Raw genomic sequence first — 20,081 nt, 5'->3', positions numbered from 1 at the left:
GGAACAGAGGGAAACAGAAATAGTGTTTTAGGACTTCAAAGGAGTAGGAAAGTGAAAGGAAAACTGAACTTGTGATCTTTGGTTAATTTTTAATTCTGGATGTCATGGTTTATAAATGGAACAGCATTCCTCAGATAAGTGCCCCCCCATATCCCCAAGACTCTTCCCAAACCAACCACTCACTTGCTCATCCTGCTTTCTTTCCCCTTCCCAAACCAGGGGTGGAGTTGAGAATTGGAGACATAAAAAGGGGGAAATTACAGGTTGAGATAAGAAATAATTTACTGGAAACAGCAATGAGATATGAAAATGAACAGTTAGAGCAGCAATATTAATAGCAAAAGTATACAAAAAGAGGGTGATTTACATGGAAATAAATGCTTACCAGCCAGCCTGAGGTGGTGCAGGTGGTGCAACCTGAGAAAATTAAAAATGACCCAAAGCCACACTTTTCTTCCTAGAATAAGAGTCCTTTATTTCCATGCCCCTCCCTGCCCTCACCAGTGATTATGTGGATGATATAGAATAACAACCTAGACATACCCACACAGCTCCAAGCTCTGTCCCCTCACAGCTACTGCAAAACAAAAACTTAACTCTGTCCTGGATGAAACCAGGACACTGGGTAACTTAAAAACTTGGCTATGCAGGATTATGTTGAATTCCTGGAAAACTAAGAGTAAACATTGTTCTGCTGTGTAATGCTGGTCTGTCTCCTGTGTCCTCTGCTGGGTGATGCTCATGGCATGGGGAGCATCTTGCATTGCTGGGAGAGCAGCAGGTTGCACAAATAGATCCTTGCATGGAGGGGGTGTGTCGTGCTGGGTGGCCTTGGCTCCATTTGCTCTCAAAAGAAAGGGGAAGGCTCAGAAAAAAAGTCAGTGTCCTTACATTCTGATAAAGTGCTGTCTAGAGCCAGCCAAGATAATAGCAGTGAGCCAAGCAGAGGAGAAAGAAAGTCAGTAATAAAACTCAAGAGCTCATGTGCTAGAAGTGAAATCTGATGTCTGTGGTCAAGGAGGTGGAGAGGGCAGAATAGAGATGACCTAGAGGTGAGGGAAGATAATGCATTGGCCAGATGTTGTGTGATTCTGAGTTAATTAGAGATCTAAACACACTGCAATGTTTAGAGTATTAGGTTGACATCTGATCTCCCCTAAAGTTTTTAGTATTAAATTCTTCTGTTTCCATGTGAATGTGGTCTCAGTGTTGTAATGTCTTCACTGAAATGTGAAGATCCATTCTCAAAATCAAGCTCAAAAAGCAGTATGTAGTTTTATCCTATGTGCTCCATCCTATCAAGGGCACTGTGTTTGTTAGCTCAACAGCTGGATGAAAGTTCCATGGGCATGTAAAAGTCTATATGAAAAGTATCTGCTCCATATGTTCTATACAGCTGAAGGCTCAGGGGAATTAAGTTTGTGGCTGGGAACCGGATAGCACAGCTTTCCATCTCTGACCCAGTGCTTGCCCTTTTTGACAAACAAACAAGATCCCTTCTCAAAGAAAAGTGATTCATGATCTGTTTTTAGCTCTAGAAGCAAACATTAAAAAAAAGGACAAAAAAAAACCCTCAATATGTTCTTACCCATACTTACAGCAGCATCAGCTTTAGGCACTGCAGAACAAGTGCCACACTTTGTTCCTTGCTGCTTTCAGAAGCCATTATCTCCCTGGCAGCTGCAGTGCCAGAGCACCATGTTACCTGCTTGCAAAATTTTGCACTTGGATACAACCAATCAGCCTGAGTTTCTCATCTATTTGAAATAATGGCATTTGAGACCTTGACCCTGACCACAGAGGTGCAGTTGTCTTATGAGGGACAGGGCGTTTGCAGGATGGGGAGATTGTTCATGGTTGTCCTGTTTCTGCTGGGTCATTGACCATACAGGGTGGTCTTCATCCTTTCCCCCTAAGGTGTATTTTGATTTGAAAGGCAGAAATTTTGTCATGTAAAAGGTGGGAGCAATTAAGCTAGTTCAGATTGAGACAGGATAACAGCTAAAAGTAGTCTAACCTCTTGCTGTCTTCTGTGGGTTATGGAGGGGAGAGGGAGTCCTCCCCAAAAAGCAGTTCAGGGAAGATTAATTCCTAATCCACAAGGCAATCCATGGCAGACTCTTTCTGTCAAGCTAATGGAGAGAGAAGAAACAGAAGATTAGCCTTGTTAGACTGAAGTTAGATTATGTGACCATCCCTTACCCACTTGCTCTGTTGTGCTCATGGTTTCTGTCATCTTTAAAGAACAATTTCTCTAAATTGCTGAAGTAGTTTTTGCTTCAGGTCACTTTGCAAGTGCCTCCAGCTGTTAGAGGACCTGTGCTAACAATATGTATTGAAGCTCCTTTAGTTCAAGCAGTCCATTTTGACTGGCCAAATCCATACCATGAAAAACCAGAACCAGTGTAAGATACTGAAAAAGAGCTGTTGTGCTACGAGCAGGAGGTAGAAGGAAGAAACAAAACCAAACAAACCAAAGAAGCCTTGTGGCAGATGGTACCACCTGTGTCCATCCAAAGCAGTGTGCCATTTGAGTGGAGAAACCTGGAAAATCTGATGACTCAGTCTGAATACATAGGGAGACAGTGAGCGAGATTTCTGGCTTGTGTCCCAAGCCTCTTATGAAAAAGGCTTCCAATTTTATAACACAGAAAATTGAATACAATTTGGTAGCATCATTCTCTGGCACAGTTGAACTACAGACTGAAATGCCTGGTGTATCCATGTGAGAACTGCCACATAAGTAGTTAGATGACTCTGTTCCACGTCCTGGGTTATGGCTGAACCAGTTTTCTCAATAAATACATTTCTGATATTTTTAGCAAAGGATATACCTTTAATAATAGCTTTATTATTGGGGGTATAGCTGGCTGACCATAACAGTTAGGGTTGATAGCATTTGATTGCTTTTCCAGGCTCAGCCAAATACTAATTTCCATGCACCTCAGTGCTGGCATCTGCAAGGCTGGATGAGGAACCAACTGTGCAAGACGTGGCTAAATTAGTGTTCAGCAGTGCTTGCAAAAATGCTCGTAAGGAAAGAGAAAACATGGATATATAAAGCAAACTTCTCAGCAGGATCAAGTCTTGTTTCCTTGCTGACTACCTCCACCTCCTTCCTTCTTGGCTGTCAACAGGATGATAATGGTTCACATTTGTCCTTCCTTTTAACTTCTGAATTTTCTTTTCCTTTACATGTTTAAGTTGCACCAGATCTGTTTTTCCTGTTGTTGGTAAAACATAGAAAGAAATCTGCCCTTTACCTTGGTCCTACAGTCTCATTTTTTTGTCTGTCTCTTGGCTTGGCTGCTTTACTTTACACTTCCCTCCTATGACCTTCCTCAGCCCAATCCTAGACTCTCCAGTTAGACTGTATCATGCAGCTGTGCTCTAAATATCTCACCCAGCTCTTCTCCAATCTCACAATTTTGCTGAGCATACATGCTTATCCTGTACTCAGTAAGGTTTGTTCCCTCATACAGCTTTTCTCTGCAAAGAGGTGAATGTACATAGTCTTAAAGAACATCTTCCCAAAGCAACTGCTTATAGGGTATGAACGCAGAAAATTAATTAATGGAACATTAGCAAAATTAGTTTGGTTTAGGACTGGACAGCCTCAAGAAACATGAAGGGAACACAAAAGTCCTGCTGATGTTTGTGTCTTACTTCCCTGGAAGCCAGTGTTATGTGAGTCTAAAAGTCATGTTCAGTTGAGATGAGATGGCTTTGGAGAAAAGGTGGTGGATTTTGCCAGGTGTTCAGGCTCTCTTACCGGGGAACTGCCCTGAGGTGGTCTTTTAGTGTTGGGTTGTGCTGCAAACTGTTTGATTGTGCTTTGCTGAAAGCAACTGAAAAATAACTCTGTGTAAGGAACAGAAGCATACAGCACTCACTATGTCTATTGCTTGGGATATTTATTTGAGGACAGTTGTCATCTTCACATTTATGTTGAACAATCCACATGAAACCTTGTTACCACTTTTTGGCATAAACAGTGATGTTAAATAATATTTGATGGTGTTTTATCCTTCCCTAAAGAGACAGACATTGCTTCTCTTCCATTCTTAAATGTTTGGTCAGTGGAGGTACCAAGTACTGCCACTAGTCAGAGCATGTTCAAGCTCTAGCTAGCGGAGTACCAAGTCATACAATAACCCATCTGTAATGCTAGGCATTCTTTTGGGTAATAGATCAGTTTAGCTCTCAGTTCTTCAGTAATTAGTTGTACATCTGTGAGCAACTGTCCATCTGATTTACTGTCCTAGTAGCTATTGAAATAGGGAACATTGCCCCATTTAGCTTCAGGATGGAAAGTTATAGTGTGATAAAGTTGTGTTTAAAATGTAATAAAACTGACTGCATATAAACAAATTACAAATTTATATTACACTATAGATGATCTTAAATCATATTTTAAAGTTCATAAATTTAATGTGATTAAACATAGCTTAATGCATATGAATCTATTTTTAATTGTTGCCTTCTTTTATTTAGTAAGAAGATTAAACTGTCCTGGAAAATAACTTGATTATAGTGAAGAAGACTTAGTGGAAAAGTGAATGTAAGTATTTCAGAGCATGTGTCAATTATTTATGTTTGCAAATCATTGACATTGGTGATACTGTAAATCGTGATAAATTGGCAGTCACTTTTATTAGGGTGAGAATGCAGGATCTGATCACTGTGTGTATGTGTGTGCATGGTATAGAATATCTATTATATGGATCTATAGGCTAATATATACCTAAATTATTTTAATGGGGCCATGTGCTGTTAGTCACTTGCATGCTTAAGAACTATTTGCAGGAAAAATGACATGAAGTTGTCACTAAGCGCCCTTAAAAAGATAAAAAACCACTACTCCCATATAATACCCACAGGGATTCTTAAATTCGGTAATGCAGACATATTTTCCATTTCCAGAGGAATTCAGTCTAACTTGGAATAATGCACCCCATATATAGTAATTTTTGGTATACTTGCCCCGAAGATGTGAGATTATAGTAGAAAAAGATTGCACCGTGGATTGGCAATTCAATTTAGAGTGAAATACAGCAGCTGCAAGTTCCAGGCTAAGTGCATCATTGCTCACTTGAGGTCTCTTTTTCAAACCTGGAGTCAATAGTTATCTAACAATAAGAGCTTTGGTTCATTTTCTAGAACCTCTTGAAACTGTTACTTTGCTGGGGAATACACCATTATTTTTCTTAGAGTAATTGCCTTCCTTAGCTGTATTTCATAATAATGTGAACCCCCTAACAGTGTGGCTGCATGTGTGTATTTGCATGTATGTATTTGTGTATGAGGCAAAGCTGCGTCTCTGCAAGTCTTTCCCCAGGAGACTGTGAGCGGCTCTGATGTGCAGGGCAGCAATAGTCATGAACTTGCAGCCACCACAGATCCGTTCCAGTGGTTTTTTCATATTACATTTTTCCCACGATCTCACCTTCCTTTTCCCAGAGCCTACTGATGAGCTTGGAAGCAGGCAACTAAGCCTTTCCAAATGCTGAATAAAGTACAGAATTAATGACTTAGATGTTAAAGAGGACAGTGATTATGTCTTAAATGTCTAACAAGCTGGGACAGTTGTAATTCTAGCCTTTCAGGTTTTACTAACTTGTCTTCAATAATTACTGGCTGACCAGTAGCACTGAAAGCAGCAGGAGCTGCATATAGCATTGCAAAGTGCTGTCTGGTTTATGTAGAGTTGTCTACTGATATAAGATTGCTTGAAATTAAGATCGTCAGATTTGACAACATTGTACCTAAATTGAAGATTTACAGATCAGGCAGTGCCTTGATTCTTTCCATTACTCATATCTGGCCCAGTTTGAAATGTATGTAGGCTTATACAATATAAAATAAAGTCATTTAAAACCTTTCAATGTGTATTGACCAAAACAATGCAGTTTGGAGTAACTTACTGAGACAACTTTAGATGTCTCAAGATCCTAAAAATACATTTCAAATGACCCTGTTCAGGCCAGTGACACTTCCTGAACTATCCCATGTGTGTGACAAGTTTGTACATGCAGAAGTTTTTTGCCAGTTGCTTTCACATTTTTCTCACCACTCCATCTTCAGCTGTTACTTCTGGGAAACTCGGGAAGGGTTATCTTTAGTTACCATTTTTTGTGAAATAAGCAGAATGTTATTGGTTTCCTCTTTGTAGTTTTGAAGGGCCTATTTAGCAGGAGAGCACAAGTTGAATGTCAGTTGAGCTATAAAAGATATCTGCCGAGTTAAAATGTCATTTCATGTATGTATGTGGAAACAACTAAAAGACATGAATTAGAGCTGTATTTCTGGAAGCTGAGGAGTAGAATATTGGCGATGTGATTATTAGCTGGTCCTGAAACTGGCAGAGGACTAAACACATCCTGCAGAGATGGATGCTAGCCTTTTGTCCTTCATATAAAAATAATTATCATCTCTAGTGTGTGTTATTTTTCTGATATTTTGATTCTGTGCAAATGTAGTCTGAGCTCCTAAATGTAAACCTTATTTTTAATCTGGCTCTTACAGGTATCTGACATTAATATTAGAGATTTATCCTTCTAAACATCAGTGATTTTCAAAAATTAATTTGCCTCACATTGGCTGGGCTTTTTGCAGTAATACAACTGCAAAATCAACAAGTTTTTTTGGAGAGCAGAAAATACTTTTTCATATACACTTTTAGTTTTGTATCTCAAAAGTGGCTAGGGAGATATTCAAAGACATATACAAAGACAGCATAGCTGAAGGGAGGGATCAGAGGACATCATGGGAACCAAGAGGAGCAGTGGCTTTACCTGCAACCACTAACAAACTGGAGGTAGAGCCCTGAACCTGTGAAATCCAGCTCTTATAATCATCCATTTTGAAGTGTGGCACATCTAGAAATATTTATTAAAAATTTTTGTTTAGTCAAAATTAAAAATTAAATTTGAAACTTGAGCTTGAATACATTGTAATGGTTTGGCAGAATAACTGGTAGAATGTTGGCTTTGGTTACCTGTAAAGCCAGAAGGTGGAACAAACTTGCTCTTCCTCATTCTCATCCAATGAAATTTTGGACTCACCTTTCAAATAGATGAAACACCAAGGTGGAATGTTGGATAAATCCAGTGAAATGTTAGCTTGCTGTGTTTCTTTACTTCACAAAGGGGTGAAAAGAAATGGAGAGAGTGAGGGTTTTGTTTCTCTCAAAAATAAGGAAAGGCTAGGAAAAACATAAAACGGGCTGGTGGAGATGATGAAAAGCCAATTGTGTTGAATTATGCTGATGATACATCAAAATAATCTTGAGGCAGTGACTGCAAGGAGGAGGAAGGAGTGTGTGTACCTTGGGGAATCAGGAGCAGGCACCATCAAGTAGAGCACAGGCAAGTGAGTGCACAGGATGAGGGGAAGAACACTCAGCCCTGATTAGATACCAAAATTAGGTTCTCGCTGCACATTTTGTAATCTGCGATCCCAGGAACGAGTTCTTAATGTAGCACTGAGTGTTTTTTCACTGTTCTCAGCAGTATTCCTTATGTAAAATGTGTGCACTGGCATCTTAAATAGCCTGATTCAAGCACCCTTATGGAGGGTGAGGACCCCATCATGTCATGTGCTGTCACTAAGCTCTGCTAGCTGGTAGGCAGGTTCCTCCTGGAAAGTCTACAGAGATGCTTTTTAGACTTCTAGAATTATAAAATATATTCTCAAAACCAGTGTCCCTCTCAAAAATGTCCATCTTAGTTTCAGGATCCAGCTGGCTATTGTAAAATTAATTATTGTTTCTAAGAGCTTGGCTCCTATATTGTGAATGCTACAAATAATTCTCAGCAACATTTGAATGAGGTGTATAAAGCATAGCGGCATTCTTGATAATAAGGAGAAAAATAAATAATTAGGAGTTACTAGTTCATTAAATAATGTCTATGCTGTGCATGAAATGAGGCAGGAAAACAGAGGAAGTCTCCCATTTATAGAGACTATCATAAAGGAGTCACATAAGGAACTTTAATTCTATGCGTGACAATCAATCAGACTTAAGTCCCTCTAAGAATCACCTCTAAGACACTTCTTTAGATCCATAAAATTTAAGTCAACAAAACAGGTAAAAATTGTTTCATATTTTCTGCATGCTTTGGGCTGTGGGCAAGAACGTGACATTGCAAAGTGGTCCCACAGAATTTCTGCCCTGTCACACTGAAGCCCTAAAGGGCATGCAAGGGCTCTACACATGGGCTGCATCTGTCTTGTCTTCATGCATGTGGTTTCTGGCATCTCCCAGTACCTATGTCCTGTCTTTTTTCTTTCCCTCCATCTTGGTCTCCCTGTGTTGCCTGGCTAATTTTAAGGGGAATACTTCAGCTCCAGGAGAAATTACATCTCTGCACTACCAGCATGAGTAGCCTGTGACACCAGGTCAGGCTGTAACCACCAGCAGTAACAACCACAGGAAAGCCCTGCATAATGATCTCTCCAGGATGTGTAGAGCACACTTATTTATGTTGTTGTTTTCTCACATGCTATCAAATACAATCTTTTATTTCCCTCTAATCTGAGTTTATATTCACTAGGTCATGTAAAGGCCAAATGTCATGCCTTTGCTGCTAGATCTTTGCAATGAGAGTGCCCATGGTGAAAGTCCTGCCCTCATCCTGCCCTTATCAAGCATGGAGTCGCTGGGGGAGAGCTGGCTCCACAGGCAAGCCTTGGCTCTCCATTTTTCTCTAGCAGAAGCCTACAGGGTGACCCATCTAACAAAAGCATTGCACAGCTTTGTACATATTTCATATCTCTAGCTGTAGATAAACTGTAATAGAGTTTTGCCCATATGTTGGCACCTTTCCCTCTTTAGAGAAATGAGGCCACGCTTTCCCAGTAGTTGCATACTTGAATATCTGAAACATGTTATATACTTTTCATACTTCACTGTGAGATTTGTCTTGTAAAAAACATTAGGTTAGTTATAAAAATGTGATTTATTGGAGGGTATGAGTGACCCTTCTCCCTAATCCAGTAACACCTGATGAAGTCTACAGGTTTGGCTGGAAGACCCACAGGAGAGAAGATTCTTGCAACAAAACATAGCTATTTATTTAGAGGTGTTCATTCTTCCTCCTTGAAACACAGACCCACATGTCAGTCTTCTTTCTCATGTTTCTCTGAAATTATCTCCTGGGGAATATGTAGAAAAACAAACAGTAGATTCTTTTCCATTTTAGGAGAGGAATGGAGACAAATTCAACTTCAAAATACTTGGTATTTTAAATGCAAAATGTTCCTTCTTTAATTAATACTTGGCAAAGCATTTTAAAGATCAAAGTGTCAATATTAGCTAATTCTCATGACACACCTGTCAGGTAAGTAAAAATTATATCCATTTATAGCCCAGGAAGCTAAATGCTGTCTAGCATCAGCACTTTCACAGTTGCTACCTAGTTAATTTACTGAAATAAGTAGTCTAATTCTCAAAGGTTCTTCATATTCTTAGTTGTTCTAAATTATGCTTAGAACTCCAGAGTACTCACTCTTTTGAAACTGAGTGCAAGTATTTTGGTGCAGAAACATGGGTATGTATGGAAGCTGAACCTGAGGCATCCACACTTAAAAGAGTTTTTCAAAACTTAAGCAGCCCTAAAAAGCCTAGAGCTGGAACCTACATGTTGTCAATTCCCAGGCTGGGCTCAGGTCCCTGCACTGCCCAGCTCTCATACCTTAAGGCAGAGTTGTTTCTCAGTGGAACTGAAAAACATGTGAGCTGTAGGTAGTCTTGGGAGGATCATTCTTCAAAGATGTTTTTTCTTTTTTGCAGGGGACATGTATAGAAGGAGTTTTTAGAGAGGGAGAGGGTGCTTGAAGTGGAAAGAAAAATGGTGTGTGACAGAAATTAATTCTTCTACCTCCTGCTGTTGCTTCTATTAGAGATGCAGGTTATCTTGTTATTTCTGTCATGACTCTCTCTCCTTTTGTTCCAGCATCAGCAGAGTGGTATAATTGGGCTGGAGGACAAATTTTTTGCTGCTCTATTGAGCAACGACTGAAAGGGAGAGGAGATTTTGAACAAGTGCTGTCTCCCCTTCAGTGTGCAGTGCAACTTGTTTCCAAATGGTGTTTTAGTTGGAGTGGTGGTGATTGTCAAGTGCCTTGCTTTGTCTGTGCAAACAGTTTTTGTAACCTGTTTGCTCCATTTGGTGTGGCAATGCCCAGCCCTGAATGCAACACAAAACTTAAGGATGGCGTCACTCCATGCCAGTCTGTTCTCCCTCTTGCAGGAGCAGGTGGGAATGCACAAAACCCAGCCAAAGGCTGTCCATGAGTTGGCACTTAAAGGAGGGAAAAGGCTAGGCTACAAAAAGGGGTCTCAAGGGATTGAACAGCCTGGAGCAGGCGTGCATGGCTGAATTAGGAGTTGGAATTGTCTGGCTTTCAAATTCAGAGAACTTGTTTGCTGTCTTGGCCCTGCTCAAAGTGAGTAAATGCTACTGCTAATGACAAAGCCCAATAGAGGAGGAGTGAAGGATTAAAAACACCAAATGATGACTCACCCTCCCCTCTCCCCCTTCCCCAGTTTCAGTCCCCACTAAACCACTTTACCTCGCCAAACCCCTGGTGGCATTTTGCTTATAAATAATCATGTGTTTGAAATGTTAAAATGTGTGGGCAGGGATTAAAAGGATATGTGATGCTACAGCATTAAAACAGTGCAAACCTCTGCAAGGGAATTGTGAAGGAAAATTATTTTTAGCAAGGGCTGCTGCATCCTGGAGAGATCAAGAGAAGGCAAAAAGCAGTTTACGAAAGTCTAGCAAAGCCAAGTAGAAAATTTACTGGGTGCAGTAAAATAGGGCTGCACATCAGTTCTCTGTCATATTAAAGGTGAATCTGAAGTTTTGGGCAGATGCAAAGAGGAGATTCATTGACAAATTTCTGTCAAAGGTACCAGCCTAAACTGTTGTCCTTTTCTTACTGTAAAGGTTGATGAATACAACTGCAGTGGTTGTCACCCACACTGTAACGGGTTTCTTCCTTCTCCTAGCGTGCAATGGGAATGGTAACATAACCCTCTCAAATCAATGTGTCAGCCTGTGGTATTTTACAGAATAAGCAGGTTGAGTTGCCCATTTGGGATATTATTCTATACTCTCAAAGAAGTGAGGATATTGGCATCAAGTTTCTTGTTGCGTCTGGCAACAAAAATGGAGAATTGTCCCTGCTTAGAAAAGCAAATGCATTACAGACTTAGAGGGAACTGTTGCAAATCAGTTTTCAGCATTGACTTTAGCATTGATTGTGCAGCTTGAGTATAATTTTTAGTGTCATTCTCAGATGCTACATTGGCTTTATCTCCATAAACCTTTGATTCGTGGACAAAGTAAGCCTTTTTATGGGACTGTTGCATTTGAGTAGGTGAAATCAGCTTCCTCACCTCACTTCTTGATTGCAGATGAGTGGACAATACCAGTGTGAATGATACTGATGTGAACAGGCACAGATAAGGGCACTGTCCTGCTGCTCTTCTTGCTGATGATCTTGCTGCTGTTTGTTTGCCTGTACAGGGGAAGCCTCTGAATGCTATGCCTGTAGGAACTGTGCAATTACTAATAAACAAACAATTTTTAGGAGGGCCCATTCATTTCATGTCTCCTTAATTTTTGAGACTCACTCTGAGCCCACAGAACCTAGGGAGCAGTGCTTTGCGCAGAACTCCTTGGGGGAGGCAGGATAGTGCTACTCCTTCACTTTGGCTGCCTCCTGCCTTGCCCCTGCAGCCCCTGCTGCTCCCTGCTCCCTACACAGGGCCTGGCCCTCTCCCACCTGGCTTGTGGACCAGGCTCCTGCAAGAGTGCATTTGAAATCTTCATGCTGCTGATCCCCTGGGTTTGGTGCCAGGGCAGCCTGGCTGCAGGTGTCTTAGGGGTCTCTTCATGGTATGGGACTTCTGCTCCATTCCTGCAGTGCGTCCTCCTGCTTTGTCATAGCAATGATGTTGTTTAAGCAGTTGCCTTAGGTAAAACGGTCACTTTGCTAAATGAAAATGATTTGGCTAATGCAATGTTTTGTATAGAATATACCATCTCCACTGCTCTTAACCTTTGCTGTTACTTTTGTGCTAGCAAACATGAAAAAATGCCCCGTGCATTCAGGATGTTACTTTTTTAATGCTAAATTTTTTATTTATATGAAATCTATTTAAAAGCCTAACTTGTGTTCTTGTTTTGTTTTTTTCCCTCCTTTAAAGCATTTAAACATATTACTTGAACCTTCATAATAACCTTTAATTAATGTTGTATTTAATATTATATTTAATTAAGGGATTTTAAAAGGATAAAAGTAAAAATTAAATACCGAGACAACTTGCTTGCCTAATAATTTTTTAGGGCTAAATTCAAGGCAAGCCTCAACTATATTTGATTCAATTAGTGTAGTGAAATTGACATTGTATTTAAAAATAACCATTCCTTTGGACTGCGGGGCAATATTCTGGTATACTGTTACTGCAGCACTCAATTTGATCAAGCTGACATGACAATATCATGAAATAATGTCAATATGCAAAAATATCTACATTTGAGGTAGGAAATTTCTCATTGCCAGTCAGTAAGCCAATGACTTTGTAAACAAAAGCCTTGTTTATCTTTGCTGGCTTTCCTTAAAATTGCATGACTTAAATTTGTTACTAGTTAACTGAATCATATCAAATTACAGTTGCTGGGAACTTACCACTTTGCAAAACACTGCAATTCTTGTTTTTACACAGACAGTGTTTCTTAAAAATGGATCTGGAAATTTCCAGACAATGAATGGACCTGCCATGGTTTTTAAAAAACATGGCTTTTAGTGCTTGAGGTCTGGGATTGTTTTGTTTTATTTTGTTGTTTCATTTGTTTTGTTTTGGTTTTCAACCTTGAAATTGCCAGGTCACAACTTTGGCCTTGGCATCCTCTGCATCAGTTTACACCCAAAAATCATTGGCTACTGGCCATTTGTCTCTTCAGGGTACTCAGAGAAGAGAAAAGGGTCACAATACCATTTACATTGTAATGAGCAAAAACACAAAAACACAGAGTACAGCTGCTATCAGGGGTGGTGAGCAGATTCCTGAAGCTCTCCTGCACTTCTTACAGCCAACATCTTTGTAAAACATAAGCTGTATTATTCTTTACAGAAGACTCTGGGAAAGTTTGGTCCTGGTTCTGCAGTGGCATTGGTTGCCAGTGCATCCTCAGAAATATCCAGAAACTGAATGACTGTAGAAAGCTCTTCTTGGCTGCAAAGCCAGGAAGATCCTGAGGCTGGGATGGTTCTAGGAAAGAAATGTGGTCAACTGAGCTGATTCATTACATTTGCCAGGCTTTCCATACCCTTGTGTGAATCAGGCCATCCATCCACATGTGAATTCTTTAGCTGATTGCCTTGAAAGATGTATTTGATAGCACTTGTTTACAGTGGTCCAATCTGCAGGATATAGATTTTATCTGGGGTGTAAATATTTGTGGTGCTACCCTGACTCTGCTTTACCAGATGTGTTTGCTTCCTGCTTGAGCTGCCCCACATGGGAATGTTCTACCTGTTTGCATGATTATAGATTTTGCCTAAAGGAGCATTATGCAAAGAAGTTGTCTCTCCTGAGGGAAGTATATGTGAGGAAAACTTTTACAGCTCGGGGAACAAGCTATGCTGAGAGAAATTGTTCTTTGAAAATATGTCTTTGCAGTATATATAGGACCAGAAGAAAAAGAACAAGTAAATGATGTAGATGGGGAACGGAAACAAGAAAAAAAAATATATGTAAAGGAAAATGTTCCAAATATATCTATTTTACACAACCTGAGCAAAATTGGATGTGCTAACATTATTGCAAATAAATTAGGTACCCTGAAAATAGTAATCTTATACAAAAGCAGGTGTTTATTCTCATGAAAGAAGAATGAACAGAGATGACATTTTTGCCCAGCAAGTCTGTCTGTCTTTGACAAGGTGACAGGGAGAGTTTTTTTTTTCAGTTGCAGTAAACCTACTGAAGGTTTCTACTTCAATGGTGTCAGGATGTGTTTATACACACACCCACTCTCTTAGGTACCAGTCCACCCTAATACTTCCATCAGTGCTATGAGTATGGCTGCAACTAAACCTCAAGCCTAAGCAAGAGTTGAAAACTAAACTGGCCAGAAGTTGAAATATGGGTTATTCCTGCTAGAACAGCTTCATGACTGTCTTCTCACCAGCTTTTGCATGCCACTACCAGCCCAGATGTTAGGCAAAGTATAACATTCACCTAAGATTTTTCTTAGAAATGAATGGCAGGACAAAATGTGGAGAGAAGGGCAAGCTGCTTACTTTCATATTCATTAGATAAACCAAAACTGACCTTGTGGGAGAGTAGAGAATAAAGAAGGTTTCCCGAGTGAGGTGTTTGACATGGTATGATCTTCCTTATGCATCTGTTAAGCAGCTGACAGGACTGCCTTGTGGCCCAGGTGCTGACTAGCAGGGGAGAGAAAAGACAAGTGGTGGGGGAAGGAGGGGACACATCCAATGTTTTGCAGCACATGATTTTGAAGCAAGCATCTCTGCAGTGATGCTTCTTGTCTTGTTCTGTCAACTCCGTCACTGAAGTCGAACTGCATTTATCATCTTTGGCATTAATCTAATAAATCTAACATTCTTGGACAAGGTAAATATTTGACAGCTCCTGTACACTTAATTTGTCCCCATGCTTTCAAGATTTGCAGTATCCTTGTAAAATATTGTCATACAAATAGTGGGTGGTAGAGTTCATGCTGTTACAGTAAGTAAAGTGAGCATTTTAAGTAAATTCCCTAAGTGTATGCACATTACAGCATACAACTATGTTTTCTGGAGTGGCTGGGATTCCATTCACCAGCCCTGGAAAAGGCATAAGCATCTAAGAGATGGAAATTAGTACAAATTGATCTCATAAGAGCAAATTTTATTTAAATTCTTGTCTGTCAGTGAGTGGTCTTGATGATTTTGTTCATGACAAGTTTGCTTTCATTAAGGGGTAAAATGCGCAGTATAATACCTATATAAAGAGCATGTTAAGCTGTTAAACGCTGATTCCACAACTAATCCAAGATTTTCTAGCTTTTGCTTTAATTTGAAGTCTGCTTGTCAGTCTTCATCTTTATTCATGGTAAATAAAACCTCTTCCCTGAAGGGATCAAGGTAAAAGCCATAGTATTATGTCTATTGCAATCAGCGATTTTGTAGGGATCTTGTTAAAGTTCAAGTTCTTTCCTTGCAATTGAGCAGAAATACCAATGTATGCCAGAAAAATGCTTGATCCACTGTTAAAAGGGATCAAGAAAGCTTAAAATGCAGGGAGGCTGCTCAAGGCAAGTGTCAGCACCCTTTGGAAGAGGAGCCAAAGATAAAATGATAAATACCAAAGATTGTACCTGGATCTTTCCCTCAGCCCTTCCTCCAGTCAACAGTTGTTGGACCTGTAATTATTTGAAAACGAGGGAGTTTATCGCCTGGGAAAGCACAGAGAATTCACTCAGTGAGTGGATAGCAAAGAAAAATTAGGGACTCAGATGCTCTAAGGGAGGAGAGAAACGTATATTGAAGAAATATTTGTGCATCACACAAATGGATACTTGCAGTTTACACTGCACAACCCTTTGTATGTCCATTATCAATGGGATTGTGAGAACCTGAATATGCTGAAGAAACCAAACCTCCATGAATATCCTGTCACCAGGTCACCTTCCAGAGTGATGAGCATCAGGCATTAGTACAGAGGCAGCAGGCCAAGTGCTGCCCACGGTCATAAGCAACAGGCTGCACACCAGATTCTGTGAGAGGGGGTGGAGTAAACCCCTGAAGTGATTAGTGCTGTACCAGCCCAGAAGGTTTTTGTGGAAAGAAAAGCAGATCTGACTGAAAAACTCCATGCTTATTCAGGAGGAGGCAGCTTTTCATAATGTCATTCAGTATTCCGTGATCTAATAGATGATGATGTGGGGAAGACAAACAAAGTCCATTGTAACAGGAGTAAGAAAGCCACATAAGAACAAAAAGAATATAATTTTGGGGAAAGAAACTGCCCTACACAAGTGGCTGAGCATCAAACTATGTGGGATTAACTGATCTCCAAGCTCATTTAGGCACAAAAGAGTCTGGTGAAATCTGATAATGAGCTCTGTCTGAAACATGCTGCCTTAATGGCAAAACATTGATTGATTCTCATTTAGTATTTTTTCTGGACTGTGACATATCTGACATGGCCCAGATTTTTAATTTTGGTGTCTCTTCTTGATGGTTCATTTTTATGTGTATGGCCCCTATAACATAGGAGTTTTGTCAGGTAGGAGTGAAAGACCATCCAACATGTTTTTCAGCTGTATATTGAGATCATACATTACATGACATAAGTGCTGCCTTCATGTTTGCACAAATGTAGTTTCCTTTTGTTGGAAGTGCAGTAAGAGAGTAGAACTGCCGTAAGGACCAACAGATGATGTAAAGTAATTGGCAAAAAAAGAAATTACTCCAATACTTAGGAATTTTTGTGTTAACTCTTTTCATAAAATAGGGAAATACAATGCTCTAAAAAGTAAATGTTGCATTCTGGTTATGTAGTGATCTGTTGCTGATCTACAGTGCTTCATTATTAAAGTAATCTGTCTCTTTTTACCTGCTTAATTATCCATTTTCCTCTGTCCTGACTGTAAGAATGTGGATTTTTGCAGTACTAAGGTTGAGGATTTACCCTGTGCCAAATAGTGATCCATCCACAGAGACAGGGATAGAAATTCTTGGGTTTATTCCATGGTTATTGGTTTAGAATTGGGACTATGAAAACTGCACTTCTTTCCTAAAGACCACTCAGTTCTAAGAATAACTCTTTTTCTGAAATCTTCCCTATGAATGGATGTTCATGTGCTAATTACACATAATATCCCTGTTGCTTTTGCTTGGGTGTCATTTCTTTGTCCTGCTTTGGTTCCCTCTGAATTTTGAGCAGAGCTCTCAGGGGATAAGCGTACTGGAGATCACCATGGCAACACTCTGAAAAATGCACACTGCAGGCGCCAGGATTTGCTGCTGTGTCCCTGAGAGAGCTCTGCTGATCTGTGGACTTGCAGACTTACTCAGGAGTAAGAGAGGAGGAGTCAGTGTCTGAGAGCTGCTCGTACAGTGCCTATTAAAAATGTTTCCTAGGTAAATTGAGGAACTCTGGATATTGTTTGCTGATGCACAGCACTAACATCCAGCATTTTCATAGCCTACTGCTGAGATTTCCCTTAGCAGACCGCAAAACCTTCTTTTTTTATTCCACTTAATTCTCATATTAGGCTCTTTGGTCTTAGCTCTCCACATTTTCAGTCAGGACTAATGTGGGACCCATTGCAAAGGCAAAGTTGTTATCTTGATAAAAGATGGTTGTTTTGATAAACATGTCATAAAGATTATAATGCAGAGTTTGAAAGAGGAGAGAGCTCATATCCCTGCTGTTTCTAAAATGAAAGGTAAGGAAAAAACCAAACATTCAAGGAAGAATTATTTTATAGATGAGTGTTTCATTGCAGTGGCTAGGAGAGAATGGCTTCTCTCTAGCAGTAGGAAATAACTGGATAAAAGTGTATTGCCTTCCAAGACAAGAATTAGAGGCTGTAGGTTGTATTCTGACAGTGTAAGTGTGGCATTGGAGTTGTGTTTTGTATTACTGAAATAAGAAGTGCACCACATCCCAGTACCTGGATGGCACTACACTTCAAGTTATTGCATGGGGAGCGCTAAGCCCATGAGAAAAAAAATTCATGAACAAGCAGGATGCAGAGCAGGGATACTCAAACTGGTTGGCAAGGAATGTTTAGGAGAAAAACGTATTTAAAACTTTCATTTATAGGGGTTTTCCAGTCCCATTTGTGGATGCATAGAGGTCAGTACCCATGTTAAACTGAGGGGAGCTCATATACCCACTCTGAAAATGGGTTACACATTTTTTGTTCATCACTGGGAAAAATGCACAAGGTGTTCCTGCACCAGGAGCCAGATCACCCACACAATCAGTGCCCTGAAGTCAGCTTTCCTTCAGTCTGTTCCTGTAAATGTATAAGTGTTTCTTTTACAGCTCTGAATCAAAGAGCTCCACTTCAGGCTAAGGCATCAGGTAGCAAAGCATCAGAGGGGGGTGCAGATGCTTTTAACAGCCCTAATTGAAATTTCCCAATTCCAAAAATAATGTTCCCACTACAGAGCTACAGTGCAAATACCACAGCATCACCCACGTGCTCCTGTGCTCTGCTCCCACAGCCAAGGGTGTGTGTTTCTTTTTGAGTGTAGGTGGCCCTGGCATCTAAGTGCAGAGACCTCCACTGCTGTGTTCAAGTGCTTGATATCTGGATTGTGTTTCTACTGGAGATAAGTATAATAATGTTTAGTCTGTGCTCCCCAGACAGGCTTGAGCTTGAGAAAAAGAGCAAAGCTGTGGAGTGCTGACAAGGTCAAAGTAAATCATATTCTGTGAAATCCAGATTTTTGGGGAATTTGGAGGGTAACAAAAGACAAAACTAATGGTATACATAGTCTGAAGCTACAAGAATGGCACTTTGGTAGTCACAAATGTGTCTTAGGAATGCTAATTTTTTGTTATTAGAGGGCTCAGAATGGCTTTTTTTTTCAACATGTAACTGTTAACATTAAATTGGCCAATTTCTTTCTAAGGGAAATTAATTAAATTAACTCTGAAAGAAAAAGTTGTATTTTAAGTGATGCCATATATTTTAATCCATTTTTAGAGAGTAGAGCTTCAGCCGATCAAGAGGTGTTGAAACATTCCTGTAAATGGTGACAGAGTCCAGCAGTCTTTAAGACTGACTAAAGAAATAGTTCAAGGGTTATTTTAATTTCCTGTTTGTCTATTTAAGTGCAATATTTAAAAAACAGGACTGAAAAGCATATTTGTGCATTTTGGAAGAGTCACATTCCCAAGATTTCATCAAGATAAAACTTTTTTAAACTTAGTGTTTAAAAAAAGCACTTACTGGGGATAATGTGGCTATAAGCACACAATCTGAACACCAAATGCAGTTGACAGGGATGCTGTAAGTAAAAAAACCTTGTACCTGCATCCTGTCTTTAACTGTAACTCTAAGAGGAAAATGTGGAGGTTATGTGGGTCACCACTCTGCCAGAATATTTAGTGTAAACAGGATAAAACAACTTGGGAGCTCACGGAATCTCAGTATGAACAAAGTTTTAAGAAATGCTGACTTCCTACTACAACTTCTAGCATCAGCATTAATTGAACCCAGTGTACTTATCTTCCTTTGCCCTTCTCACTAAAATTAGATTGTATACATTTTTGCACAAGTTAATGGCACAGTTATTTACTGCTTACCTCTACTAGGCAGAAAAAAGCCAGTAGAAAACCAGGGGGCTCATTTCATGTCTAAAACACAATTCTTAGAATAATGGTGAGACTGTGGATGCTTTCAAGTTTCTCATGGATGAGAAAGTGAGATGTGTAGCTCAGAGAGGCTTCTGATTCCTTTCCTGTGCTGATATGTATAGCTCTCTCAACATGTGCAATCCGTGATTCTGTCAGTTCCTGAGGGCAGAGAAAGGAGGTCAAAAAGGTCTGCAGAGCCTTTCCCAGAAAAGCATGTTTTGGTGCTAAGCAAGATTAATACCCAGTATTGCCTGTTGCAAGTCTGTTTGTTCCTAAAAATGTAAATGTCTTATCCTTGAGGTTCTTGCACTAACTCATTATTTGAATATGTCTTGACTTTGATGTGGAAAAGCAATTTCTGCCATGCATAAAGTGTTATTGAGAAAAATACATTTTACTGCTCATATTGTATAAAAATTCTTCAATTCAACCCTATTTCACTACCTCAGCCCTGTTATTTCTAATGTTTCTTTAACCTAGAAAATCCAGGCCTTGAAGAGAATGATGCAGTAGGCAACACTTTTAATCAGTAGAGGAAATATGAAACAGCAGGGAATTAATTTCCAGCTGCGCAAACAAGGAAAAAAAAAAGGAAAAATGAAAGCTGGTAGTTTTAAAAACTTCTTTCTCCTTAGATTGGTCTTACACATGGGGCTCTTAAGGTGCCACAGTTTCATAC

General features: G+C 39.8%; 1 protein-coding gene across 4 annotated transcripts in view; it reads left to right on the top strand.

The window, feature by feature from the left end:
- The window catches only part of PLXNB2 (plexin B2), a 251,608-nt gene that overhangs the window by 132,681 nt on the left and 98,846 nt on the right, over nucleotides 1-20,081 (top strand). For all 4 annotated transcript variants that reach the window (XM_059471795.1, XM_059471796.1, XM_059471794.1 and 1 more), the window contains exon 4: nucleotides 4,495-4,561. In XM_059471795.1, coding sequence (XP_059327778.1) covers nucleotides 4,560-4,561 — 2 coding nt within the window. In that variant the 5' untranslated portion in view covers nucleotides 4,495-4,559. The remainder of the gene's footprint in view (nucleotides 1-4,494; nucleotides 4,562-20,081) is intronic.

The sequence above is a fragment of the Ammospiza nelsoni genome, chromosome 5, assembly GCF_027579445.1.
Source record: "Ammospiza nelsoni isolate bAmmNel1 chromosome 5, bAmmNel1.pri, whole genome shotgun sequence".
In the NCBI taxonomy this organism is placed as follows: domain Eukaryota; kingdom Metazoa; phylum Chordata; class Aves; order Passeriformes; family Passerellidae; genus Ammospiza; species Ammospiza nelsoni.
Note: the sequence above shows the minus strand (reverse complement) of the source record. Positions and strands in the feature narration are given on the sequence as shown.